The following is a 26,179-nucleotide window of genomic DNA, read 5'->3' as shown; positions in this document are numbered from 1 at the left end:
CCTCCTCCTCCCTCCTCCTCTCTTCATCACAGACGACCATCGTCTTGTATACCTGTTTGCTTCTTTACATCTCTCACGCCATCCATTGCGAAAAGGAAGTAGAAAAAAGACATATAGAAGAACAAGCAAGCCGTCGCCATCATGGGGTCTCAGGACGTCGACAACACCGTGTCCAAGGACATGGGCACCGACCATCTCGACCAAGTGGAAAGCCAGAAAGATGGCTTCATGGAAGAGACTGCGCGCGTCGTCGACCATCCCGCCGAGCGTGCTCTGTGCTTCAAGTTTGATATCCGGATCCTGCCCATCCTGGCCCTGATGTGTAAGTCAGCCTATGCTTCTCATGTAATGCTCGACGCGTTTCTTCGAGATCGTTTCGTCTCTCTTCCAAACACTACTATCATCAAAGTATGGGTTACTGACTTGTCCTTATTACAGACCTCTTCAATGCACTCGACAAAGGAAACTTGGGCAACGCCCAGACCAAAGGCCTCAGCACCGGTACGCATCCTCCCCCCTATCTTGTGATGGTATCAAATTATAAGAAAAACACCAAAAACTAACGCATCGGCCTCATTGGTATAGATCTTCACTTCAAGCCCAACCAGTACAACCTCGTCGTCTCCATCTTCTTCGTCCCCTACGTCATCTTCGCTCCCCCCCTTCGCCATGCTCGCCAAGAAATTCGGAGCTTCTCGCGCCCTGCCTCTCATGATGCTCACCTTTGGCTCCATGACGCTTTGCACGGCCGCCACGCAAAACTTTGGCGGCATCTTCGCCGTCCGCTGGTTCCTGGGAATGGCCGAGTCCGCCTTCTTCCCCACCGTCATCTACTACCTGACCACCTTTTACCGCCGTGGCGAGCTCGCCCGTCGCCTGGCCATCTTCTACGCCGCGTCCAACATTGCCAACGCCTTCTCTGGCCTGCTCGCGTTTGGCGTTTTCCACATCAAGGACAGCAAGATCTTTGTCTGGCGCTACCTCTTCATCATCGAGGGCGGCGTCACTTTCCTCTTTGCCATCTTTGCCTACTTCTATCTGCCCCGCAGCGCCTCCGAGGCCAAGTTCCTCACCGAAGAGCAGCGCTCCCTGGCCTTTCACCGTATCCAGGTCGATTCCTCCTCCGAGGTCTCGGAGAAGTTCGACTTCAAGGACGCCATCAAGATCTTCACCAAGCCCTGGGCTTATGGCTTCCTGCTCATCGAAATCTGCCTCGGCGTGCCCATCCAGTCCGTCTCACTCTTCTTGCCCCAGATCATTGCGCGACTCCAGTTTTCCACCGTCAAGACGAACTTGTATACCGTTGCCCCCAACGTCACCGGCGCCGTCATGCTTCTCGTCTTGGCCTTTGCCTCGGATTTCACGCGCCTGCGTTTCCCCTTTATCGTGCTCGGCTTCTTGCTGTCCTTTATCGGCTTCATCATCTATGCATCCATCGACGACGTCACCAAGCAGCTGCACGTTGCCTACTTTGCCACGTTCATGATGTGCTGGGGCACTTCAGCTCCCTCCGTCCTCCTCTCTACTTGGTATAACAACAACATTGCTCACGAAGGCCGTCGTATCACTCTTACTTCTGTCGGTGTGCCTCTCGCCAACGTCATGGGTCTTGTTTCCAGCAACATTTTCCGAACCCAAGACGCCCCTCGATATGAGCCTGCGCTCATCACTACGGCTTGCTTTGGTGCTGCTGGCGCGCTCATTGCTCTCTGCATGGGCCTGTTTATGATTTGGGACAACAAGAGACGTGATCGCCAGCAGGGTGTTAAGATTGATCCTCGTGATATTCCCACTTCACGACTGAGGGATGGTCCCAGCGCCCCTGAGTTCAGATGGTTTTTGTAATGGATGTTTGAAGTTTTGTTTGTCTTGATATTTCTTAATTTTGGTATAGTTGAATGAATAGCCAAAGTATGGCTGAGCGTTACGAGTTTTGGATGAGTATGAATCTTCGAATTTATGGTTATATGTAGTGGTTGTAGCGTCTTGTCTACATCTCGAGGCAGTTGGCCGGACTCTAATAAAGAGATGAATGCAAATATATTACCACATTAAAATCGAGCATCTCTAAACATCCACCTTTTGAATATGCTGACGTTTTCTGGTTTGAGTCATCGCCACAGATTTGGGGTATCACAGTCATCTTTCCAACAAATTCGATCCATTCCCTGCCTGAGAGAAATCCTCTCCCTGTAAAAACAGCTGCAAATCGCTTAACCCGTCATCCCCCCTGGCTGATGAGGTTAAAATACTGCTCCTGGAACTCTTCCACCGCTAGGTAATGCCCCGGCCCGAGATTTGGTATCGTAATATCATAGGCTGGCGCAGAGTCGTATTCAGCGTGGGGGCTTGAGCGCAGATTCGCGTCTGCGGCTGAGGTGTCCATGGCTGTGTTGGGTTTTAGGTCGCTTGCGTCTTTGCTAGCACTTGGGAAAGGGGGGGACGGGGGCATCGGGCTGCATGCCGTGTAGTCTGGCGGCGATGGAGCGGTCGAGGTACTGTAAGAAGAGATCGAGCGTGTTGTTGTTGATGCGCCAGTACTTTTGGACTTCTTTCAAGCAAAGGAGGCATGTTTCGGCGCGATGTTCGGCAAGGCGTCTCGTAAGACCGGTGCCTCGGCGGATTGTAATGGTGTGGATGCAAAGAGCAGAAAAGATGCTTGTGATGCTACCAAACGGCGTTAGAGTGAAAAAAAGTTGTCGTACGTTTAGAAGGCGAACTTACAGATGCATTTGTCCGTAACGGAGTATCCCTTGAGTACACATGTCTTCGGCAATGCGGCTGATACGACAAGCCGCTTTAAGGACAATTTGCGAGCCAGGCGTGGTAGACTCAAGGCGCAGGAAGCTGTTCCTGTGTATCAGGATCTTGAGATGGCTAGATATACACAGGTTAGCGAGGTGAGTCTGACAAAACATGCGAACAGTGAATCTTCTTTACTTATATGCGAGATGAAGGAGACATGTCCATACAGAATCAGAGCCTTCCTCTGGAGAGTATTTGATGTGTTCTGGGAGACTTTCTCTCCAAGCTTCAAGAGAGATGTTGAGATCTCGAAGAGTGTTTGATGAAGTCACAGATAGTGAAGCGTTGCCAGGGACGAAATGAACATCAATGATTTTTCCCACTGAAAAAACATGTGTTTTTAGCTCAAGTACTCTTCTAATCGTCCATAGGATGCAAATGGGGGACAAGGTAAAATGTTACTCACGTAACTTGGCAATTTCGACCATCTTGATTGCGTATGTAACGTGCTCCGGTAGACACGAGCCAAAGGGAGAGTCGGGGCCACTGTTGTCTGTTTCCCAGTCTGATGGGCTGAGCGGCTCAATGTCACAGTCTTCGTCTCTTATTCTGCTGGGAAGTCCCAAAGACGCTGCTGCTTGTCGCTCCCTTACGTAGACTGTCCACCAGATTCTTCGTCTCATTCGAGCTGTGTGTGAGTCTTTGGACATGGAGCGGGATCTTTAAATGATGTGAGTATCCGTATTCTGTTGATCAACTTTCACTGGAAATGAACAAGTGAGACTTACGAGCGATGGAATCCATACGATTCAGCAAGCGTAATTGCAATTCCAAGCCAGTACCGCACATCTCTCACATCCGTTGGCGCTCCTCTCCAGAAGCTCATCAAGAACAGCGACTGGATCAGCACCGTTTCGTCCTTTTCCCAATCGGCGTGGAAGAGCATCCTGGTTCTTGTGTAGAATGTCGTCTTGGCCTGATATCTGTCTTCGAACCCCATGGCTCGGATGGTTGCTGCGTCACAGTACGTCGCGCCGATGAAGAGCATTGCCTGCAACAGCATCCGGGATATATCTACCGACGAGAAGGAAGTGGCATTTGCCAGTCGTCGCGCTATCTGCGCTCTATCTAGAAGGGGCCAGCTCGGATGAAACCAGTTAAAGTACGCTTCCAAGGCTGGCAGACAGCTCTGAAGATCCGGGAGTGTTAATGCGCCCTCGTTGCGCAGATAGCGCATTGTCCCGGGACTGAGATCGGTACGGCCCTCGGTGGTCTGAGAAGTCGACTGTGGCGTGGCCGGCAGGGGAAATGTGAAGCGCTGTTTATGGCTATTGGCGTTGTTGCCTCTCGAGGCGTAAGACCGACTGGAAATTTCCTCCTCGTCGCTGGGAACGAGAGTGAGAAAGCTTGATTCGCCGTAGAAACGAGTGCCCGGCACCGGACTCGGTGAAGATTCCTCAACTTCCTGGCCCTGAGAGTCCTCAGAGTCCTGAGGCGCATTGTTTCGTAGATTGGAAGCATCCTGCATTGAATCTCTGGGAGGCGGCGCATCAAAGGGAGTTGGATACGCTCTGAGAGAGCTGCCGGCTTCAATTGGAGGCTGAAAGTGCTGTAGTAGCCGGCGAGATCTCCGAGGGTATCTGGAGGGCTGTCAGTTACATACCCATTATTCAATCTGTTAAAATCAAAAAACAAAATACGAGAATGGATATATAAAACTGAATTAATTATACCTTCCTCTGCGCGAGGGCAGAATCTCGCAACTCGCCCCCGCGGCCAGGCAGTTTGAGCACGGCTGCTTCTCCGTCACATCGCAGCGCACTCGGCGGATGTTGCACTCGCGACATGCGTGCTTGGCCCGCGACTTTTTGGCGTCTCCCTTGGCCGGGGATGGCGAAGGCGTGAGTTTCGAGGAGCCCATGTTGGTGTTGAAAAGCCGCGATTGGGAGGCATGTGGGATCTGGACTTATTGGTCTGCGAGATTTGTGTTCATGTTAGTTTTGGGAGTTGCCGAGCCCGGCTACGGGCTGGTGGAGGATATAAACGGCGTCGGCCTTTAGTGGGGTCAAGTGCTTGTCCCGGCCGATTTACGTGTATCATCTCTTGCTGCTTTGATTTAGCCAATGAGCCATTTCAAGTTGTCTTTATTAATAATAGCTATATATAGACTATACAGTTATGCTTCTAATTTACATGTGATTCGAATCTCGTTGAAGAGTACCATTTGAGCCCGAAGGATATCACTTTCACGTTCACCCTCTAATACTTCGTACAAGTCCGTGGCTTGCGTATCTACACACTTCAAAGTAAATGCTTCGCCATTACCAATAAACCCAAGCCATGTGATTAATAGCTCTTTGGTAGCCCAAGAGCCTTTTCTCCAACATAATTCAAAATCATCTCCCTACTCACCGGCGCAAGTCGTGGCACCAGGCACTCTCTAAACCACCGCTCTACATCATACTCAGCGGCATATCCCATCCCTCCATGAGCCAGCACCGCTCTCTCGCAAGCCACAAAAGCAGCCTCTGCAGCGAGATACTTTGCACTATTAGCTGCTACACCAATAGCCTTCTGTGTGATGGATGAGTCTGTCTTGCTCGCATCATACAGCCTCGCTGCGTGGTAAGTTGCCAGCTTGGCTGCCTCCAAGTGCATATACGCATCGGCCAGGGGATGCGCAACACCCTGATTCATGCCAATGGGGCGCTGAAAGACGATTCTCTCGCGGGCATACGATGCGGCTCGAGTCAACGCCGCATAGCCTAGGCCGAGAGCCTCTCCTGCCAAGAGACACCTCTCAGCGTTCATGCCGTGAAGAACAATCTTGAAGCCTTGGCCTTCTTTCCCAATCAGAGTATTGGCAGGAGTACGGTAGTTGTCGAAAAAGACTTCATTGGCATCGACGGCTCTGCCGCCCATTTTCTTAATCTTCCGCATTGATAAGCTGGGCTGAGTACGGTCCAAGTCGATGCAGAAGAGTGAAAGGCCCTCACTGGGTCTCTGTGCCTCCTCATACGGCGTAGTCCGGGCCAATAGAATCATCTTGGATGCTACCTGCCCGCACGTTGTCCAAATCTTTTGTCCCGAAATGACATACTCGTCGCCCTCTCGCTTCGCCATGGTGGACAGCCGCAGTGTATCTAGTCCGGCATTCGGCTCCGTTACACCAAAGCACGTCCGCCATTTTCCCGAGATGATTCCCGGGATTGTTTCCCGCAGCTGCTCGTCCGTTTCAAACTTTGCCAGTGGCTGCGTTGCATAGACATTTGCGTGGATAGACTGCGCACCGGCCATTCCAGCGCCAGACTCGGCAACTGTCTGCATCATCATCGTGGCTTCAGAGATGCCCAGGCCAGAGCCTCCGAGATTCTCTGGGAGGGCAATGCCTAGCCATCCGCCTCGTGCCAGAGCCGCATGGAATTCCTTGGGATCTTGCTCATTCTGGTCGTGCTCTCGCCAGTATGTATTGGGGAAGTTGGAGCAGACTTCGCTGACTGCTTGGCGGACCGTAAGCTGAGTCTCGGTGAAGCCCGTTGTTTCCATGAGACTGTTATGAGAGGTTGATGAAAATGGCCTGTGGCTAGCTCTGATAGCGATGGCACGACATGTTGTTTTATAAGAGCTTGTTAACCAGCGGCTTAATGGCCAATATCGCGAGTTTACAGAACAAGCCATGATGCGTTTAAGCCGGTCAAGTCAACGCCGGCATTGATTCGATTGGCATCTTTTCAGCTCTTGGTAGGCTTGTAAAAATGTTTCAGCCCATCTCATAAATGAAGTTATTAAATGTATGTAAACCGTCATTAGATTACTCCGAGGGCTTAATGACGGCGGCGGTGGCTCTCGGCTACTAGAATCTGGTTCAAGTGGAGTCCTTGCATCATATAGCCGACTTGAATCTTGGAGCTTTGTGTACATGTACCTATACAACGACGACTTGAGATTCGGCCCCAATGATCTTATAGAATTATTGCATATATTTTTTTATGTATACGAGAGAAAAAAAAAGATGTCAGTTACTATGGATCGCATAACCTGATGGGTGTGGAAAACCGCTGAACTTAATTGTGAGTACAGTCTAAATCAAGACTACTACCCGCGCCAACATCATAAGCACAGAAGAGCACCAGCGAACATCAGAGATACTTTTCTCGTACGCTCTGGGTAAATACTGTGTACATACGATGAAGTTTTAAACCATAAGTTACAGTGCGGAATCCTTTCTTGTAATTTGATTGTTGTCTCTATTGGCGTTATCACTACAAAGGTACAATAAACCAACCTAGAGCAGCGGCCGGGAACTTCCAAAGGGTGGGCTTTTTACACCTTGACATTACGACTGCAGATAAACATAATGGATATCTATTGGTAGTTGATGACTTTTATTCTATTAAAATGTCTACATGAAGCGCTTCCGAGACGGAGACATTATGTCTTGTACATAAGTGTCGGCCCACTCCGCAGCAGCCGAATGGTGATGAGAATTACAGCACAGGCAGCAAGACATGAGCCACAGAACAACTGCACGCCAAGATACGACCCAGTACGGCTGATTATGGTCCCTCCAATTGGAGTTCCGATAAGTAGCCCAATGGACTCAAGCGCAAAGCACATACCCAGCCGAGTTCCTAGCGTGCTGATGTCTGGAGTGATCTCCATCATGACCACCGCTATCAAAGACACAAACCCTCCCGAAAAGAAGCCGTATAACGCCGAAAGCGCGATAATTGCCGACGTGCTGTTTACAGCAATCCAGCAATATGCTAAAACAGCCGTAATGGTCAATGCCGGACAGAGAACGTTGAGTGAACCGATATAGTCGGCAACAAAATTTGGGCCGAAGCGGCCAAATGTTGACGTAGCATTCAAGATGGCAAGAAGATAGAATCCCAGATTAGCATCCACAATCCCGGCATCAATTGCAAACGGCTGCACATATACTAAGAAGTTGTAGAAACCCAGGAAGCCTAAAAAGCAGGCCAAACAAAAGAGCGAATACTGAGCTTCTCTGAATGCAGAAAGCTGCAGCAGGGCTCTCTTCTCCTTTGGTCTGAAGCGCTGTCGCATGACACCAATCGAAATAGCGCAAGTTGATAGAGAAAGAAAGGCGATGACGCGGGTCGCCCAAGGGAATCCTATCCTTATTTCGAGTTGCCGAAACATGATGGGGATGAGGACTCCGCCAATACTGCTGCCCGATGCAGCAACGCCATTTGCCAAAGCTCGTCTCTTGTGAAAATATTGCGGCAGAAGCGCAACTGATGGGACGAACAAGAAGCCGGCCCCAATACCAACACAGATACCCTGTGCCAGCATGATCTGATAGTATTTTGTAGAGAGGCTCGTCATCATCATCCCAAGCACAACGAGAAAAGTGCCGGTTGGTAAAAGCGCATAAAAGTATCCTGCGTCAAAGAGCGGGCCACTGACGACGCCGACTACCATGAGCAAGGCTGATTGAACCGATCCGATCCAAGCAATCGATGATGGCGACTGATGGGATAGAATATGTTGTTCATAGTACGTTTCGAACACTCCAAAGGCGTTAATGATTCCCCTAGACATGAAGTCGTGAGTCAAAGTTGTTGTCTATTGATTGTATAGTCTCACCATGAATTGAAATAGAGGAAAAAAGAACCGAGCACTTGTAGCCAAGCCTTGACGCCGGTGTCAAAGCCTTGCTTCACATCGTCATGTCTGTCGTCTTGTGACACGGCAGTTGTAGTTTCATTTGGATCAATAGAATAAAGATTCTCTTTGTAGCCGGAGCCGGTTTCACTCATTCTGGGTCGATTTTAGTCGGCACGGGGTATGTCGTTTATGCTGTTTCGGCGAGTGAATGCAAAAGTTCAGGCGCTCATATGCAAATCACAAACGGGACAACCATTCTCTTTTACTACAGAGCGTAGAGTCGAAAGAAGCCTGAGAACATTGAATCCATTTGGTATTAACTTGTAGCTTCCTTACGGAAACATAATATCAATCATTACACGCAGTATCCATCTCCGATTCGAATACGGCGTTAGCGGCGTGTAGAGCGGCCTAGTCATGTCATGTCAATTTGCGCCCTTGATCGATTACATCTGTCAAAGATTGATGCTTCGGGATATCCGATTCATGGATGTTATCGAAACATATGTAGGCGGTGTCAAGGAGCGCCATGGAAATACACTCTTTGTGCGGATCGTGAGTGATGCTGCAGGAACTCTTCAAACGACTGGTAGGAAACAAATCAAGCTTTTGTTTCATTGTTTGCGTATGCCATACCACCAGCCATTCAAGCCAATCTCAGAACAACAAGTATCGGGGACCAACTTTCACAGTGCCAGATCTTATTGGCACCGCGCCGTAAACGCCGTAAACGCCCAAGACGCCTTGCCTCCGCTTATATCCTCATATCCACATGCAGTTTACTACGAAGATTCGAACAATTTCTCTCCATAGCGATTGTTCTAGATCTCCAAAACCGATAGCCATGGACATCCCTGATCTCTTTGGCCTGTTTGATATCGAAGGGGACTTCAATCTGCAGTCCGAATGCGATGCATTCCTGCAAACTCCAGAAACCACCACCTCACACGTGGCCCATCTCACTCCAGCCCTTGATGCCGGCGCTCATACTCCAGAGCAAGAGGAGATTCCTCAGCAGCGACAGAGACGCTATGCTCCGCGAAGCCGTCAAGGCTGCCTCACCTGCCGTGCTCGCCGGAAGCGTTGCGACGCTCATCATCCTGTTTGTCGCAATTGCACTCGCCTTAATGCAGAATGTCGATGGCCAGACAAGCTTCAGATTTCAGATTGTAGTAGTAGCGCAAAGGCTCTGAGAAATCGGGATGTGGCGACTACAACTCGCTCGAATTTGGAATTCCCCGGTTCTCAGACCAACTACGCCGGTGTTAATTTTGTAGCTGATGCATATCCCACAGCATTTACGACTACAAATGAAAGTATTCCCAGGAGTTTGCCCATAGATGCGATACCTGGGCGTCCATCCAGCCCTACTAAAGCTTCTCTCGAGCGCCACTTGTTAACTTACTATATACATACCTTCATCCCTCAAGTAACCGTCGTTCAGTCATCATCAAACTTCTTCACATCTCTATACATTCCCATGGCCTTCCATTGCGTCGGAGTCATGGACGCTATCGTAGCCTGTGCTGCGGCTCATCTTGCAAAGTCGGTGCGTGGACCGGAAAAGACTCGAGAGCTCAACTCAGTGGCCATCCAGCGCCAGCAACGAGCGCGCGACTTCATAACAGAACATACGGAGCGACCCGAACACTCAGGATCGGGAGAATACAAACTCGAAGTTGTTGTAATCCTCTTGCTCTTGATTGGGTTGGAGGCTCAGACGGGAGGCCGAAGTCTGAGGTGGATGCAACGGGTCAATTGTGTACGGCAATTGCTTCAGACCTACTCAACAGCTACGGCGAAAAGGTGGAGTGCGTGGGAGATTGATTGTGTTCACAGGCACTTTTTATATCATGATGTGATGGCCCTCATAATGGAGGATGTGCTGGACCCAGACACGCGGGCGAATCTGTCGAATAGAAGCGGTCCTTTTAGAGACTGCGCTGCAACTCTCCCGGCACCACAAGCACAAGATGCGTTGGACCAGGCCATGGTCACGACACCTGTCTCTCCAGAGCTTTTTCAGAGCGAGAACATCTCTCAAGGCGTTGATTGCCTCCTTGGCTTGTCCCGGGATTTGTTCGACATCATCACTCAGCTGCGAGATCTCCCCAGTCGAGACTCGCAGGACATGGATGCTCCTGAATTGCTCAAACTTGAAACTGATCTTTCAAATTGGCAGTACGATAAAGAAATGGCATCGAATTTGGATCTCAATACCCGCTTGGATCTGATTGCCCTTGCTGAATGTCATCGTCTTGCCGCGCAGATCCTGCTCTATCGGCGATGTCCCAGCCGATCTTATTGTTTACCACATATAGCATCACAGATCATCTGTACTGGTTTCAGAATAACCCCGACCAGCGCGGTAGTGTCTGTTTTGACCCCGGTTCTATTCTTGGCTGGTGCTGAGCTGAATTCTGAGGCGGACATGGTACTGTGTGCAGCAAAACTCAAAAGCATTAGGGAGGCCAGCAAGATGATGAATGTAGTCTCTGTAGAAGAGGTACTTCGAGTTGTCTGGAAAGAACGATTGCAGAATGGGATTCAAACGGATTGGCTAGAGATTCTACGAGCTCGGAGATGGACCTTTAGTCTTGGATAGTATTCATGATACTGCAACGTTTACATGACTATTCCCATCTGTAATACTAAAGAGTTGTACTAGTATTTTAAGTCCCATTCATAGATAAAGTCATTTTTGCGCACAAAATCTGGCTCAAACTCTGTTTAGCCTTGAATGCAACACGAATAAAAGTATCCTCGCTAATATATCATGAAAACGAGCCAGTAGCTGCTGCCAACAGCCAACATGCATGCATGTTTCAGTCCGAGAACGGTTTTATGAAATCATCTTCCCCTTTTTAAAGAGATTAACCAAACTATTGCCAGACTTTCACAAACAGATTCATCAAATGCCTCTCCATTCATTACTCCATGCACATAACATTCCCCCACAAGGCTCCAGTTTTGCCTCTGAGCATGCAAGACAGATGGGTAGTTTCCCCCCTTCAAAATGGCAATTGTGTCTCCAACAGAAGACTTCTCCGGCACCAACGCGTAATAGCCCTTGCGAGTTGTTGCAAATCGCCTTTTCAAAGCGTACTTAAGGCTTACCGTTAGAAGTGCTTCAGTCTCTCCCGTTTCCCTGACATCCACTGGTCTTACGTTGATCCTCTTTTCCTGTTGGCCTTCCACGGTTGAGATAGTAACAGAGCCACGGATTCCCTTTTCTGAAGGATGCCTTTTTGCTTCCTCCCATACTTCATAAAGTCTTCTTTGTTACTTATCATAGACAGGTTTGGGGCACCCGGCAAGTTGCGTGATGAAAAGGGCGTCCAAGGCTGTACCTCCGGCAATGTAATCACTCTTGTCAACTAGTCCTGCAATTTTTTCCAAGATGTGAGAATTGCAGCAGTTGTCACCCCATGCTTCGCCAAGTAACCCCGACAGTTTTGTAACCTGGTCAAAAACAACACCTTTGCCATTCAAAGTCATTCCGTCTATTGACACGCTAGTTCTGCAATCGTCATCGCCTCCAGCATGGTGATTAAAAGAAATGCCGGACATAATTAGAGTCTGTAAATTTATCAGTATCTCTCCTTAGTTCGTCCAATTGGGCACCCAGGAAGGCAATTCTGCAATGTTTGCGCCGGGTTGGACATACCGAGTATATCAAGGTTACCATCCCTCTGTATATATGACTTTGCAAGGTTTGTCTCTGTTCGGTTTCTGAATTTGTAAACAAGCAAACTTCCATGTGGCTATGAGGTATTATTCCCAGGACACGCTGTGCTCTCCCCGAAATATTACAACCTTGTCCTGTGACACGGCAAGTTCTTGAATGATCCAGACTCTAGAGAAGTATGGGCGTTGTTCCAATTGCATAAAGGATTCGAACAATTGGAATTGTTGATACACTCTCGGTATAGCTGGGTGCCTTAAAACATTAAGATCATAACTGATCGGGCGTGGCATTCCCTGAAACGCGTCCCTGAAGACCACCATGGGGTATGGTATTAGTTCAAAGGCCCTCGCAGTATCTCCATTCTCTGGGCCAAGCCAAACAACCGTCTTTCTGGCTTCTTGGTAGATCTGCTTGATGATGGTAACTTAAACCTCGACGATGTAACGTTGAAGAGGGACAGCCACTAACACACACAGCGAGGTCCTTGAACGCTTAAAGAGGCGGGGCAAAAATGATGATGTGCTGCAGATTGATTTGAGGGCAATGGTAAAATCGGGCATAAGAGTAGTCTTGGTAAAATTAGAAACTGAATGAATTGTTTGATTAAGTCCAAAGTTGGAAACAGATTGCAAGTTACGCGCTGTTGCTACTACATGTAGTGTAGAGCAGGCGTGAAGAATAAGAAAGCGGTTGTTTTCCAAACACATCTTGATTCAAATTATTTAAAATGTATTATTAGATGGAAGCTTTGAATAGCATATCATACATTATAATCTCCTCGACAGGTACGAAATCATCGATAACGATCTACAGAGAACTCACCTGATACATTCCGACATCCTCAAAGACAAATAAGTATATCTCGCATAGCTTATAAAAACCCCCAATCATCTAAACGCCATACTGACATCTATTAAAGAGATACGGGCGCAAATTAAGCTCTTTTAAGGCTGACGTTTACTCCATCCTTGCAAGTTGTTGCAAGGGCATAGAGCTCGACCCATTCTGTATCTTTATTCGTCTTTATCGTCTCAAAAGTCTGTACCATTCTCGATACTAAATAATGAGTTTCCAAGAGCGCAAACTTTTCTGTGCCAGAGGGTTAGTATTCATTACACTCTTCAAGGCTCTTGGGCTACTTACGGCCGATACAGATTCGCGGTCCGCCGTTAAATGGCAGATATCCCCAGCCTGGTCTGAGTCCATTCCACCGCTCGGGCACGAATTCTTCAGCATCAGGTCCAAAAACCTCTGTATCTCGATGCATGGCGTAGGTATTATACATGACAAGACTTCCTTTCTTGATGAGAAGAGGTGAATTGCCGTCTTTGCCACCGCCATATGGGAGAATCGTGTCTTTGGAGGCCTCGCGAGCATTGGTCGGGATTACAGGATGGAGTCTCAAAGCTTTGAACAAAGTCAGCTAAATGATGTCGGTGGTGAATTGTGTACTCTTGACTTACATTCTTGAACACACCACTTCAGATACTCCATGCTATTCAGCTGATTGCTTGTCGCTGGTTCCGTACCTGCGACTGAAAGAACTTCTTGCCTCAACCTTTCGTAGACATGTGGCTTCCTAGACAAGACAAAAAACAAATTGCTCAGGAGACAAGCCGTAGTATCTCGACTTGCAACGAGTATATGGAGGATCTGATCTCTCAGCTGCTTCCGATCTGTTGTCAGGGCTGCTAAACCTTGTAGAACATTGAGTCCAGAATTCGTAGCGTCATCATTTTCTCCTTCTTTATCCAGAGACACGCTGATGAAATCGTCAATGTATTTGAACACACGGCTCCGTGCCCTCATCGCCCCAAAATTGAAGGAGAATATTTGAAGTGGACCGAGTTGCATCTTCCTAACAATCTCCGTCGAGCATGTCAAGTAGTCATCTACAAACTGCTTCTCTTTGGCATGGCTCGATGCGCGATCAAGCACATGCGTCGAGTGGCCCATGAGGAAATGTGTCGCAAAGTCCATGGTAAGCCAAAAGAAGAGCGGCTGTACATCAACAGTCTCCCCACCAAGAGGGATTCTTCTAAGCAGGGCCTGGAAGTGCGTTTCGAGCATGCTAACCATGTCTTCTTTGTTTTGCTTTGCGAAGCAAGGTCGCAAGACAGCTCTGGCATGTGACCACGAGTGTCCGTTCAGGGTAAAGATGCCGCTTCCGAGAAGCCCCATCATGGCATTGACCCGAAGGCGGGGAAGCTTGAATTCAGCGAAGCCAGAAGCCAGGATGTGTTTAATATTCCGGCTGTCACATGTATAGGTCGCCTCCCATGTCCATCTTTGGCACACGTAGGTAGATCCCAGCTGTTGGAACGTCTTATAGGTGTAATCGAGGTACTTTTCGATAGGCTTTGTGAAGAGGCAATCATAGATAAAGTCAAGTCCGATGAATCGGTCCTTGACTGGGGCTTTGGATTGAGCATCTTTGCAGCCTTTTGCTTGTGAAACTTGGCGCTGGTGGATTTGATGGCTTATATGGCGAAGAGTGTAAGTGACGACAAGGGAGAAAAGACAAAGTATTAGACATCGACTATCAGAGAGAGAAGACATTGCTCATGATTCTTTATTGAAGTCCCAGGATTCAATAATATTAGCTGCCTCTCTGGCGTGTCCTGGTGTGCAAAGATGAAGTATCATGGTTCTTCAGTTAGACCCATCTCAAAGTAGAGCGTTTCCATCTTTCAGATCAGGGGCCCACATTGATACTCGATCTACGGCGGTACATACAATAGGTACTTTATCATCTAACATACACGTCTGCCTAAGAAACAAAGTCAAGTCATGGGGGCCGGTGCAGAGTTTCGGGAGCACATGGGTCCTGGCATCCAACTACGGACGCAAGAGTTCGGGAAAAGGGGCTAGCTCTATGCCCCTTCACATACGTCACAGCACTTCTAGGAAAGGTGTGTTTCACCAATATATGTAGGCAAAAGCTCTGCACGCATAGGACCGAATAATATCGATAGTTTCCTGCTCGTGTTCCTGCCTTCTGCTGTGCAACTTTTGGGCGCAGCAGCTAAGTATGTACGGAAGCCCATTTTGACGCGTAGAAGTTCCGCTATTGGCTTCCATCCGCAGTCAAGGTGTATAATAATAGAATCTTATGACAGAGGAGAAAAAGGATTTGACGGATTTGTGATCAGTCATTTTAATCAACACTCGACAGCACCCCCCTGAATCCAAATCCGGCCAGCTCTTGGGGGAGAAATATATTATCTGGACCGCTAGCCTCCCTCCGCACTATGCAGTCACACACAGCATTTATTATCCACTGCCTAATTACAGCATGCAAGACTGGGATGGGCTGAGATCCTGACAGCTGTATGTCTCGCACCCGTACAGGATCGTGCTGCTCAGATGGCTCAGCGCCGATCCGACGGTGGCCTCGCACGCCGACAGCGTGGAGGAAAAGCAGATATCCGGCATAGGCAATTCCTTTTATCCCGGGAATTACCGCGCCGAAGTGGTTAGCCGCAGCAACGTGGAGCCAATGGGGGAGGATTCTGCTGGTGTGAGTGACGTGAAGACATTACGAGATGCAACCACTCGAGACACGGCTGGGGAGAATTGGATCAGAGTTGCGTTTCTCAATGACATAGTACATGTCGTATTCACAGCCTGAGAGGACAATATGTGAGTTGTTCACGTATTTGTCAGTGTATCTCCCAGAAAAATTGCTTCCATCACCAGTAAAACAGTCAAGTCTGGTTAGACGATATTGTTGAATGCTACCAAGTAATTTTGGCCCAAATCTTCTGTACAAAAGGCTTATCTACTTTGTATCAAGGTAAAAATAGGACGGCATCCTTCGAGACAAAGATGAGGCGGTGCTCATCCTTCCCTTCTGTACTGGCTTCTGTTTAATTGCTACGTTACGCTCATGTCATGTATCGGCTGAAGGCTCCCCACTGCTTGTATTACCTCTACTTATCAACAAATCTTCGCTAACAACCTGAAATGATACCTTGGACCACCTCATGCAAACATGGTAGACCCCAGTTCAAGTTTAAATCAAGTCAAAATGGATTGGATGTCAAGCGAACATTGACTTGCCCGCAAGGAAATGGGGTATGCCAGCACCATCTAGACTTTTTTTTTTTTTTTCACGGCTGCAGATAGTCTCAGACATTTGAGATGTGTGCAACTTCGGACCAACAATTCATGCCCCCAAGAGCTTATTTATTCTCACCTCGCACAAGTCAGCCACGAGTACATCCAACTACTACTGCCAGCCCCCCCTTTCCGACTCGCCGTCGAGATTTCAGCCATACGCCTACGCCGTATTAGATCACCTGTCTTAAAATTGCATACGCTGCTTGCCGGTACTTGGCATTATGGTGCCACCTCATATAAAGATTCTATTCGGTTCGCTGCCAGGGCGAGTGGCGCCGTGCTGGGCAAATCATAGGAGAGCTGCCGGCTCTTGTATTACAAAAGGTGCAGCATGTCTCAACCAACATCTGCAAGGTGGATCAAATGTGCGTTAGGCCCCCAAGCTAATGAAGAGCATGAAACGGCTTCGCTCACGATCGTTACAGAAAGTTATCTTGTAGGATGAGTACCAAATGGTTGCCTTGAAAGATAAGTTTAGAAGATAAGGGGTAAAGAAGCAAGTTTTCGGACAATCCAAAATGCTCTCAATATCTTGGCTCTCCATCACATGGTCTTTTAACTATTGTCAACTGGGTTATATATATCTTGTTGATCTGACAATTTTGACGTCAAGACACTGTTTATCTTTGCCCCCTGAAATATCACCTGTTATTTTATAATTCAACTACTCAACCAAACAAGTTCAGGATGGCCTCCCATGATAACAAATTCACATCCCCCTCTGGCGCCGCCATTGCAGAGATCCACGGGGAGCTCCTCTCAGATCTCGATCAGCAAGTCTGGGATATTCTCGCAGCAACAGCCTCTGCTCACCCTGACAGAGAAGCAATAGTCTCTCTCTGGCAGCCTGCAGATGCTACCCAATCATTGGAAGATGCCAGTCCGATCGCGCAATCGCAATGTCTCAGATGGTCGTATGGAAACCTCCGGGACAAAGCTGAGCGTCTGGCCGCCACTCTAGAGAAGCTGGGCGTTGGCCCCGGCATGCACATCGCCGTAGTCCTTTGGAACTGCGCAGAATGGGGCCTCTTCTTCTGGGCCTGCGCCAAGACCAGGGCCACATTCATCCCCATCGACGCTCGTGCGACAGATGACTTTGCTTATATGCTGGAGTCAACCACACCGCGGGTACTGGTGGTCCAGGATGCAGACACGGCGGCGCACCTGACCAAGCAAAACGTTAGTCTCCCGAATATGGTCCTCCGTATCCATTGCGGGAGGAGTGGCACGGCCGATGGCTGGACGAGCCTCGACGACCTCCTGGCTCGGGATTCCTCATTTCAGGGGGATCAGTGGCCTGGTGACACAGACGACGATCAAGGACCGCCCCGAGCCAACGGAATGCGCGGGAGGGACGGTGACGATCCCGCCCTCATTGTCTTCACGAGTGGAACCACCGGGAAGCCCAAGGGATGCCCTCTCACAAGCCGCAACCTGGTGTCGCAGACCTACAACTACGATCCCAACGTCGACCCGTCGTTTGTCGACCGCTGGCTGGTCCACACGCCGGTGTGCCATGTCTTTGCCATCAACAACGCGCTTCGTGCGTGGCGGCACGCCCACACAGTTGTCTTCGCCGCAAAGTCTTTCCATATTGACGCCACGCTGAGGGCCTTGGTGGAGGAGAAGTGCACTGTCATGTCAGCCACGCCAACTCTGGTCAAGGCCCTGCTGTCTCATGGCTCCTTTCCAAGTCCCCGGGAACTGAACCTGTCTATTGTCTCGATTTCAGGGACAATGGTTGGGCCAGAGCATGTGCGTCTCTGCAAAGATGGGCTCGGTTCGCGAGATGCTATACAAGCGTACGGAATGAGTGAAGGAGCACCAATCATAAGTTGGTCGCGCCAAGATGATATGCTTGTAGATGGATATCATCCAGGGGTTGGAAAAGTCCTCTCTGGAGCTGCAGTTCGAGTTTGTCGCCCTGGCGGCCGAGAAGTGCTCTCTCGAATGCAAGTTGGAGAGCTCCACATCTCTGGCTCGTCGGTAATACATGACTATTTTGGCGGTGTTCATGATGACGAAGAGAAATTCTATAATGACAAGTCGGGAAGGTGGCTAAAGACGGGAGATCAAGCCATGATTGATGACAAGGGAGTTGTCTACATCCTTGGTCGATACAATGACTTGATAATTCGAGGAGGCGAGAATATCAACCCTTGGAAAATCGAATCGGCGTTATCTGAGATTCCAGGTCTTGAGCAGGTATGCAATTTTATACTTTTTTGCATCTTGAGGTTGACAATGGCTAATGAGATGTATAGGCGTTTGTTGTAGGAGTGCCAGATGACATTGCCGGTCAAGTCGCTATTGCTATTGTCAGGCTCTCTTCAAAGGTACCCAAGACCAAGATGATGGAGAAGGCAAGACTCTTGGGCCCTCAGTATACGCTCGATGCTGTGTACACGTTTGCAGAGTTGGGCCTTGAGAGTATCCCGACAACTTCCATCGGAAAGCCTAAAAGAATTGCGCTGGCCAATACTGTAGCACAAAAACGGCTTGCTGAGAAAAGCCAAAGCTCAAAGACTGAAGGTCAAGATGACCAAGTAGCGATAGTAGAAGAAGGCTTGGGGGGGAATATGGGAACAGCTGATGGGAGTTCGACCAAATAGGACAGACGACGTTTTCTGCTTGGCTGACAGCATCACACTGCTTCGATACTGCGACGCTGTTCTCCGAGCATACGGAAAGCGCATTTACCTTCAGGACCTGAGTAGATGCAACACCATCGAAACTCAGGCTAAGCTGCTAATTACCAGAGATGCATCACCAAGAGCAGGGGTTGGAATAATGCAAAACCCCATGGGTCAGAGCGATGACCACAGAGCCCTCTCTAGGAGAGAGCAAGGATACAGCTTCAATCAACGTTTGGTCTCCAAAGTCGAGGCTGTTGATACTTTGGCCGCGGCACAAGATCAAGTCGAGAGATTCGACCTTGACAGATCCGACGTTGAAGACATCATCCCCATAAGACACTCCATGTACCGGGCAGTCGTTGGTCAACGAGCACAGTCATATCGTACCCGTGTTGTCTTTCGAGTCCACAACGCAACCATTTCTCACATCTATGATGGACTGTTCAAATGGATGGCGAATAGACCTCTCTTGCGGACAATTCTCTTGGGCGTTCAAGGACGGCTCTATCATATCATCGTGCGCCACAACCACAACATCTTTCAGAAACTGGTTCACGAGGTCACTGCAGAAACGGAAAAAGAAGCAAAAGATGCTTATGAAGATGGCTCTACAAATACTCACTCTCCGATGCTCATGTTCAACGCAACCATCATCAAGGCAAAAGAAACAGGGCGATACCTCCTTTGCCTGACGTACAATCATTCTATAATGGATGCCTTGACGCTCCTTTCTTGGCACCGAGACATTGACCGGCTCATACACAATTGCAACACGGTCATGCCCACACAAACTCCGTATCGACTGTTTGCAGACTTGTTTGCGGGTTATCAAGAGAGCCTGCTCGCTCAACAAGCAATATCGTTCCACGTGCAGAGGCTGAGAGGCATTTCCCGATACAAGAAGGCAATATGGCCCAAGCAACGCGCCCCCGGAATGATGATTGCCGGTGACCAAGACTCGTTCTACTTCTCTGAGCGCCAAAAATCCAGAGATGACATATGGAAAGGAGAGTGGCAGGCAAGAGCCCAAGAGTTTCGATTCCCGCGCCGAAGCAGGATTGTTCGCTTGCCGGGCCTGTCTAAATTGCGCAGCTCATATAATCTGGGACCAATGCTGTTCACAAAGTGCGCCTTGGTGCTATTCAATGTGATTCAGACAAAGTCATCAGTTGCGCTGTTCAATTCGTGGGAGAGCGCTCGTTCATGGCCATTCGTGCCCGACTGGATAGCAAATGCGCTTCAACCACCCATGAGCATTGACGGCCCGACAGTCGAATGGATCCTCAACATGTTTGAAGTGAATGACGACGAGGTTCTCGCAGACTTTATTCGCCGCATGGTACTTGAACAAGAGGACATCGACCGCCATGAACATGCGCCGTGGGAGAAGATTGTGCAGGAGCTTCGAGAAGAAGGCGAGATGGCAACAAATGCGTCATTCCGACAATCGTTTGTGTGGGACGTGAGCATGGGAGTCGCAGCGTCTCGAGGCTTCCGCAGTGATTTCGATACTCTGGAGCCAGTGGCCAAATACGACTGGCCAGATTGGTAAGTTGACTAACAAATCATCTTATGCTACTACTGCTTGACTAACAAAGCGACTGCTAGTGGACTCTTTTGGAGCGCCTTCATGGTTGATCAAGAGAACATCTTCTTCATTGCCTCGTGGGACACAGCACAGCTGAATGCGGAAGAAGTAGACGGGTATTGTGATGGTCTGGCAGATGTAATGAGGAGGCTTGCTGACGAGAATAACTGGAATCGAAGAGTGGGAGAGGTGTTTATGTCTACCTATTGAAGAGACTTGGATTATCTTTGCTTTCCTTTGGATTCACAACGTTATATTGCAAATACCTAATAACCAAAGTACCAGACTATTATTTTATAGAATGTGAATCAGAAACATGCTATTAGTCCGTTCATCAACACACCAAAACAGGAGATTATATTCGTCAAGGCAACTATTCTTAACCCGGCTAGTCAACCTCCAGTCTTGACCGGTGACTGAGTCACGCCCGTAATCCTCTATTCTCCCTTCTTGGGTAGATGCACATGGCGGTGGATATGCTGCTGCCTAGGTACGGCCATTCCCGCGAGTGTTTGGATGTTGGCTGGAAAGTCAAAACCGGTGGCTTGATTGTTTCGGCATATTAGTAGAAGCTTTCAGTAGATTCAACACAGACCCGGTATAAAGTACAAGCAAAAGAAAACACTCATTAGGCCAATGCTTATTTGACAAAGATGCCAAGCCCCAAAAAATTATCTGCCGCAGCTTACTTATGGGGCCCATGCGAAGCCAAGCTGCATGGCAATGAATCACAGATTAAGTGACGGCATGGCCACAATGGTGGGGGAGGGGGAAACGAGACTAAAAAAAAAAAAAAAAATTATCGGAAGCCGCCGAAAGCATGTGGGCAGCGATTTTCTGGTGATTGCCTCGCTTTTTTCTTTCTTTTTTTTTTCTCTCTTCTCTTCTCCTTTTCCTTTTTCTTTCTTCCTCTTGGGCATTCTGCATCGCTCCCGAAGTCACCAGCTTCGTCTCGTATCTTTGTTTTCGTATTTCTCACTATATAAACATAAGGTATATAGTGCCTTTATTTCCTCACTTGATAGCCCTCGTAACGAATCACGCCTTTGCGTCAACAGCCGCCACAATGGTTGAGAAGCTCTACGTTACCTACAATGATGTATGGAGAACCCTCGAATAGCGCCCATTCGCTCTGCATCTGCTCCAAGGCAGTCGAAACAAACGCTAACTCGGCGTCACTGTGACAGGTCCACAAGCTGTGCCAGCAGGCCGCTCCCAAGATCCTCGAGGACTTCAAGCCGCAGCTCATGATCGCCATCGGCGGCGGCGGCTACGTGCCTGCGCGAATCCTGCGCTCGTTCCTCAAGCAGCCCGGATCGCCCAACATCCCCATCCAGGCCATCGGCCTCTCGCTGTACGAGTCGCTCGGCAGCAGCGAGGTCGAGGAGATTGGCACAAAGGTCACCCGCACCCAGTGGCTCGATCTCTCTGCCCTGGGCGAGATGGGAAACCTCGTCGGCAAGCGCGTCCTGATCGTGGACGAGGTCGACGACACCCGGACGACGCTCGAGTATGCCGTCAAGGAGCTGGAGAAGGATGTCGAGGAGGCCCGCCAGAAGATCGGACCTGATGCCCCCAAGGCTGAGTTTAGCATCTTTGTTCTTCACGTGAGTTTACCTTGGCAGTATGGTGAATGGGAGGTCGCTTTTGCTAACGTTGGATACAGAACAAGGACAAGCCCAAGAAGGGTCAGCTGCCCGACGAGATGGTCAACAGCCGCTACATTGCCGCTGTCACCTGCGGCGATGCCTGGATCAACTATCCCTGGGAGGCCATCGACATTGACGAGCACGATGGACATGCCCAGAAGGCATAGTGTATTTTGTGTTATTTAAGCTGGCGAAGAAGTAAAATATAGATGTTTTTTTTTTAAAAAAAAAATAGTGAAAGATACCAAAATTATACCATTGCTCCTGTTTCTTATTCTAACTGTATGCTGCTCTGTGTCTATCAATACGTATTATATGCTGGATATGAAAACTCTATGCGTGATACTCTTATAATACACACCGCCCGCTGTAGCCTGGACCAGATATCTATTTATCCTTGTTCGTCTTCTTTCTGTTGGTTCTCTAGCCCCCCTAGCGTGCCCTCCCGCTGGTGCCGCTCCTTTAACCTCTTCTCTTGCTTCATGAATTCGCGAATGCCAACCGGGACATTCTGAAAGGCCTCTTCATCCCACATATCCTTGGAAATCTTGCTCGCCCAGGCCGCTTCGGATGCGCCGCCGTCGGCATCCATGGTGGTGCCTCCGGCTTTTAATCGCACCTTTGCTTCTGCCTTTTTCGTCGACCATTCCTCTAAATCTTCTCGATAACGGTCCCACACGCAGTTGACGCACCCGCTCATGCAGCAGTTGTCTGGCTCTTCTGGACGGGGAGGTATCAGGATGCCGGCGACATATGTAGACTTTGCCTTCTTGGCGGCAAGACGACCTGCTTCTTCGGCGGGGCCGAGGAGGCGGGAGCCGAAGACGACGCGCGCTCTGTCTTCTGCGGTTGTCGGTAGAGGCTCTTTGTGAGACGGTAATGTGACTGTTGGGCTTGATTGACCAGACAAAGTCTTGGGCGCATCGCTTTGAGGCTTGTGACTCAGAGTTGTTGGATCCTGGGACGGAGCCCTCTTCGGTGTTGCGATAGGCGAATATGCAGTAGGATTCTTGAAGATGATTTCGTAGTATGCTCCCAGCGGTGTTTTCTGAGGCCATTGCTCAGCTGCCTCGGCTCCCGTGACGCTGGCAAAGCATCGTCGACAGCATTGCCCATGCGACAAGGCCGCGCTCGGCCGTATGAGGCTCATCCGTGATATTAGCGTTCTTGACGACATGTTGATTAGTTGATAAGATGCTGAGGAGCGAGCTGCGACGCAGCGCAATAGGGGCAGATATATATAAGACAAAAAGCCGGAGAAGAGAGACACGCAAAGACCCGGAATTCGCAGTTCGGCGTCGCAAAGCTTTTGTGGGGCAACTCGGACGTCATCGGGGCGGGAAGCCGGACAAGGATTTTTTGGTGAGGGAGAGCTGCACGTGATGGATGGCATCAAAAGAGTCTCAGCTCTTGAGCCTCAGTGAAGCGTCTTTGAAAGGAATAAGGTATAAACATGGGGCCTTGGAGTACATTGATTTTAAAAAAGGAGTATAAACTATTGTTTTAAAATTAAGATTCACTGCATCATGCCAAGTGGGAGAACAAGAATCGTAAGAAACGCATCTCTAGTCGCTGTGTAAACACTCATTCACTACACTGATGGTGCTAAGACCGCTGAAAGCTTAGCGGTAGTTCTCAGACACCCCCCGGCAGCGACCGCCTACCGCTTCGGTCCAAGCCCGCATTGTTTGGGCTGCAGCTGGCTGTGACGCGCTCCATTCGGCCAAAAACACCATCCCGCATCGCCAAGCTGTTCGTACCCGGCGATAATTTTCCTTCTTCCCGCATTTTTGTTTCTTTAGTTTTACAGATCGCCTTGCCTTGTTTAATGAGACTGGCCTTCACCGCTCCATTGCTCTGCCACAATGGATGAGCCTGCGTCAAAGAGACGTCGGGTCTCACCACGCAATTCTTCTGTCAACAGCAGCAGCAGCAGCGACGCGACGTCGACACCGTCAAAGCCCGCAAGAGCTCGGACAGCCCGCCCTCTGGACGATGCAACCACGAGAGCTAATGAGATTCGTCATCCGCCGCAGGGCTTGGCCAAGGCACGACCTGCAGCGACAGGATCACAGCGGACTGCGTCTTCGAGCGACAAAGAGGCAGGAGAAGCTGTGCACGAATCAGCCAAGGCTCCTACGCCGGCAGCGAATGGTACAGCGCAAGGCACAAATGGAGTCACGTTGAGCTCTGGATCGCTGCCGTCTTCACAACACTCCAGCGACGTTATGCCTAATATACCTATAAGATCGCCTTTCAAACCGAGGCCTCGGCCGCTACCACCACCCGCGCCTGAAGGAGACGATGAAGCGGATTCGTTCTTGGGCAGAAGACTGCGACGATCACCAAATACGGGCCGGCCCCTTTTATACCCAGAGCCCGAGCTGCCGCCATCTATCCCAGATGCCATTTCTTTCACACCACCGAGAGGCATACACAGCAGTCCGTCGCGATGGAGAGACAAGCCTAGAACGAAACACGGCTCTCCTCTGAAGCCCTCGGGAAGTCGTGCCCTCGAAAAACCAAGCAAGAAACCCGGGCTGCCAATGCATAGTTTCGAGCTACCGCGGAAGGAAAGCGAAAGCAGTATACAAGAGCCTTCTTTAGACGAAAAAGCCCATCCGGCACGCCAAATCCCAGCGTTTGATCCAGATGGAGAAAAGAAAAAGGAAAAACTGGCTTTGGACGAAGAGATTGCAAAATTGAAGCGAGACCTGCAGGTTGTGAGCAAGGAAAACGACCGGATTCGGCTGATGCAGGCTTCTGGCCGTATCTTGAGCTTTGCAGACGAAGAAGAGGTCTTCAATGTGGTACGGCGGCACCTCGTGGACTCGGAAACACAACTGCCACCGCCGCCATCGCAGCAGCTGTTGAAGGCAGCTTTAAACCCGGCGGCATTACTACCCTTTGGGAGGGCAACTCCCGTTGTCGCCACGACAGAAGATGAAGTCAACATGTCAGATATCAAATCGCACCATCCTATAAAAATGACAGCAGAGGAAGAGCTGCCGTATTTACAACTGTTTAGCCCATTCGACGTCACATCGACTGTGGCCATCTTGCACTCGGATGAGGAACAGCCTTTGCGGCAGCGACGCATCATGACATTCAGGTCAAAAGATGCGCCTGGACTCTTTACCTCCAAGGTTGAGATGGTGGTAAATGCAATGAATTCCAGCATCATGGAGCTAAAGGTTCCTTCCCTGGAACCCTCGGCAAGGGCTGAGCTGGGACCATTTGTCACCAAGTTATGCGAGGGCGATTGCAACAGGAGCATGCAGCGCAATATCGGGATACTCTCATGGGCCATGGGGGAATGGTACCAGGCTGCAGTTCAAAGGGCGTATCTATGGTCTAAACTGGATCGCGAGTTGGCCTTCAAGGGAGAATTCTTGCAGGTCATTGCGGAGACGCGGAAGAGGAAACCGGCGCGAAGGGCAGCAGCCCAAGAACTGGAAAAGGAAGCTCAATCAGCGCCCACACCATCCATTAAAAAGGCTGATTTGGTACACTTCATGGGTCAGCAGGCGTTTGAGTTTGACGTTCCGTCGAAGAAGCGATCGGACCCTACATCATCGGTACGGCTGGAGTGGAAGATTGATTTTGATTGGATTGGGGAGGCGCAAAATAAGGTGGCAGTCATGATTGGCGTACCAGGCAAATGTAAGTTGAACTCTTCCCGTTTTTAAAACGTACAAGTACAAGTACAAGAGCTAATCAATTTACCTATAGGGCGAAAGGCGGACCAACGGGGCGTGCTGGGAAAGCTTCCAAAACTGTTTGAAGATCTCGTAGAGGGCGGGCAGGACCCATCCCTCGCTGTTAAGACTATTGTGGCATTAGTTGTAGGAGAGCAATGAGGTAGAGATGCTTCTCTGTTAATGAGTTATGATGTATAAAAGGCCAGGTCTACGGTAGTTGAAGTAAGATGTTTTCGATCTTGTTCAAGATGAGCGCTTGACTCGATTCATTAAATGACAAAGAGACAGTACGCCCTGAACAGGGGGCTTCGATTACACGAAAAACTACCTTTATTTGATCCCACGGTGATATTGCATTGCCCACTAGTATTTTATGAATTTACGTTATATCTCCTTCCAGTTGCGCCACGGTATGC

General features: G+C 49.3%; 11 protein-coding genes across 11 annotated transcripts; 6 read left to right on the top strand and 5 right to left on the bottom strand.

Moving 5' to 3' along the window:
- Nucleotides 1-141: 141 nt before the first annotated feature.
- Nucleotides 142-563, top strand: TrAtP1_008219 (uncharacterized protein; the record flags this gene model as incomplete). The annotated part of the gene is made up of 2 exons (XM_014086429.2): nt 142-322; nt 439-563. The coding sequence occupies 2 exons, from the start codon at nt 142-144 to the stop codon at nt 561-563; spliced, it is 306 nt and encodes a 101-aa protein (XP_013941904.2).
- A 106-nt stretch (nt 564-669) lies between these two features.
- TrAtP1_008218 (uncharacterized protein) lies at nt 670-1,845 on the top strand (the record flags this gene model as incomplete). The annotated part of the gene is made up of 1 exon (XM_066113828.1): nt 670-1,845. One exon carries the CDS (start codon nt 670-672, stop codon nt 1,843-1,845), a length of 1,176 nt encoding a protein of 391 aa, XP_065969917.1.
- Nucleotides 1,846-2,420: 575 nt separating this feature from the next.
- On the bottom strand, nt 2,421-4,666 carry TrAtP1_008217 (uncharacterized protein; the record flags this gene model as incomplete). Its single annotated transcript, XM_066113827.1, has 6 exons — nt 2,421-2,667; nt 2,725-2,877; nt 2,941-3,127; nt 3,212-3,465; nt 3,534-4,385; nt 4,479-4,666. The coding sequence occupies 6 exons, from the start codon at nt 4,664-4,666 to the stop codon at nt 2,421-2,423; spliced, it is 1,881 nt and encodes a 626-aa protein (XP_065969916.1).
- Nucleotides 4,667-4,873: 207 nt separating this feature from the next.
- Nucleotides 4,874-6,522, bottom strand: TrAtP1_008216 (uncharacterized protein). Its single transcript, XM_014086602.2, has one exon. The coding sequence runs from the start codon at nt 6,421-6,423 to the stop codon at nt 5,092-5,094; it is 1,332 nt and encodes a 443-aa protein (XP_013942077.1). The 5' UTR covers nt 6,424-6,522; the 3' UTR covers nt 4,874-5,091.
- Nucleotides 6,523-7,114: 592 nt separating this feature from the next.
- TrAtP1_008215 (uncharacterized protein) lies at nt 7,115-8,657 on the bottom strand. Its single transcript, XM_066113826.1, has 2 exons — nt 8,359-8,657; nt 7,115-8,282 (listed from the first exon to the last, which is right to left on the bottom strand). Exon 2 carries the CDS (start codon nt 8,191-8,193, stop codon nt 7,177-7,179), a length of 1,017 nt encoding a protein of 338 aa, XP_065969915.1. The 5' UTR covers nt 8,194-8,282; nt 8,359-8,657; the 3' UTR covers nt 7,115-7,176.
- Nucleotides 8,658-9,223: 566 nt separating this feature from the next.
- TrAtP1_008214 (uncharacterized protein) lies at nt 9,224-10,984 on the top strand (the record flags this gene model as incomplete). The annotated part of the gene is made up of 1 exon (XM_066113825.1): nt 9,224-10,984. The coding sequence occupies one exon, from the start codon at nt 9,224-9,226 to the stop codon at nt 10,982-10,984; it is 1,761 nt and encodes a 586-aa protein (XP_065969914.1).
- Nucleotides 10,985-13,001: 2,017 nt separating this feature from the next.
- TrAtP1_008213 (uncharacterized protein) lies at nt 13,002-14,251 on the bottom strand (the record flags this gene model as incomplete). Its single annotated transcript, XM_014086430.2, has 3 exons — nt 13,002-13,156; nt 13,211-13,474; nt 13,531-14,251. 3 exons carry the CDS (start codon nt 14,249-14,251, stop codon nt 13,002-13,004), a joined length of 1,140 nt encoding a protein of 379 aa, XP_013941905.2.
- A 2,625-nt stretch (nt 14,252-16,876) lies between these two features.
- Nucleotides 16,877-20,623, top strand: TrAtP1_008212 (putative NRPS-like protein biosynthetic cluster; the record flags this gene model as incomplete). Its single annotated transcript, XM_066113824.1, has 4 exons — nt 16,877-18,394; nt 18,454-18,721; nt 18,807-20,373; nt 20,434-20,623. 4 exons carry the CDS (start codon nt 16,877-16,879, stop codon nt 20,621-20,623), a joined length of 3,543 nt encoding a protein of 1,180 aa, XP_065969913.1.
- A 557-nt stretch (nt 20,624-21,180) lies between these two features.
- TrAtP1_008211 (uncharacterized protein) lies at nt 21,181-22,309 on the top strand. The gene is made up of 3 exons (XM_014086600.2): nt 21,181-21,512; nt 21,601-22,020; nt 22,080-22,309. The coding sequence occupies exons 1-3, from the start codon at nt 21,480-21,482 to the stop codon at nt 22,227-22,229; spliced, it is 603 nt and encodes a 200-aa protein (XP_013942075.1). The 5' UTR covers nt 21,181-21,479; the 3' UTR covers nt 22,230-22,309.
- TrAtP1_008210 (uncharacterized protein) lies at nt 22,310-23,312 on the bottom strand. Its single transcript, XM_014086416.2, has one exon. The coding sequence runs from the start codon at nt 23,237-23,239 to the stop codon at nt 22,454-22,456; it is 786 nt and encodes a 261-aa protein (XP_013941891.2). The 5' UTR covers nt 23,240-23,312; the 3' UTR covers nt 22,310-22,453.
- Nucleotides 23,313-23,927: 615 nt separating this feature from the next.
- On the top strand, nt 23,928-25,922 carry TrAtP1_008209 (uncharacterized protein; the record flags this gene model as incomplete). The annotated part of the gene is made up of 2 exons (XM_014086599.2): nt 23,928-25,725; nt 25,795-25,922. 2 exons carry the CDS (start codon nt 23,928-23,930, stop codon nt 25,920-25,922), a joined length of 1,926 nt encoding a protein of 641 aa, XP_013942074.2.
- Between the last annotated feature and the right edge of the window lie 257 nt (nt 25,923-26,179).

This window comes from Trichoderma atroviride, chromosome 4 (genome assembly GCF_020647795.1).
Source record: "Trichoderma atroviride chromosome 4, complete sequence".
Taxonomy (NCBI): Eukaryota; Fungi; Ascomycota; class Sordariomycetes; order Hypocreales; family Hypocreaceae; genus Trichoderma; species Trichoderma atroviride.
The sequence above is the reverse complement of the archived record's forward strand: the minus strand, read 5'-3'. Positions and strand labels throughout refer to the sequence as shown.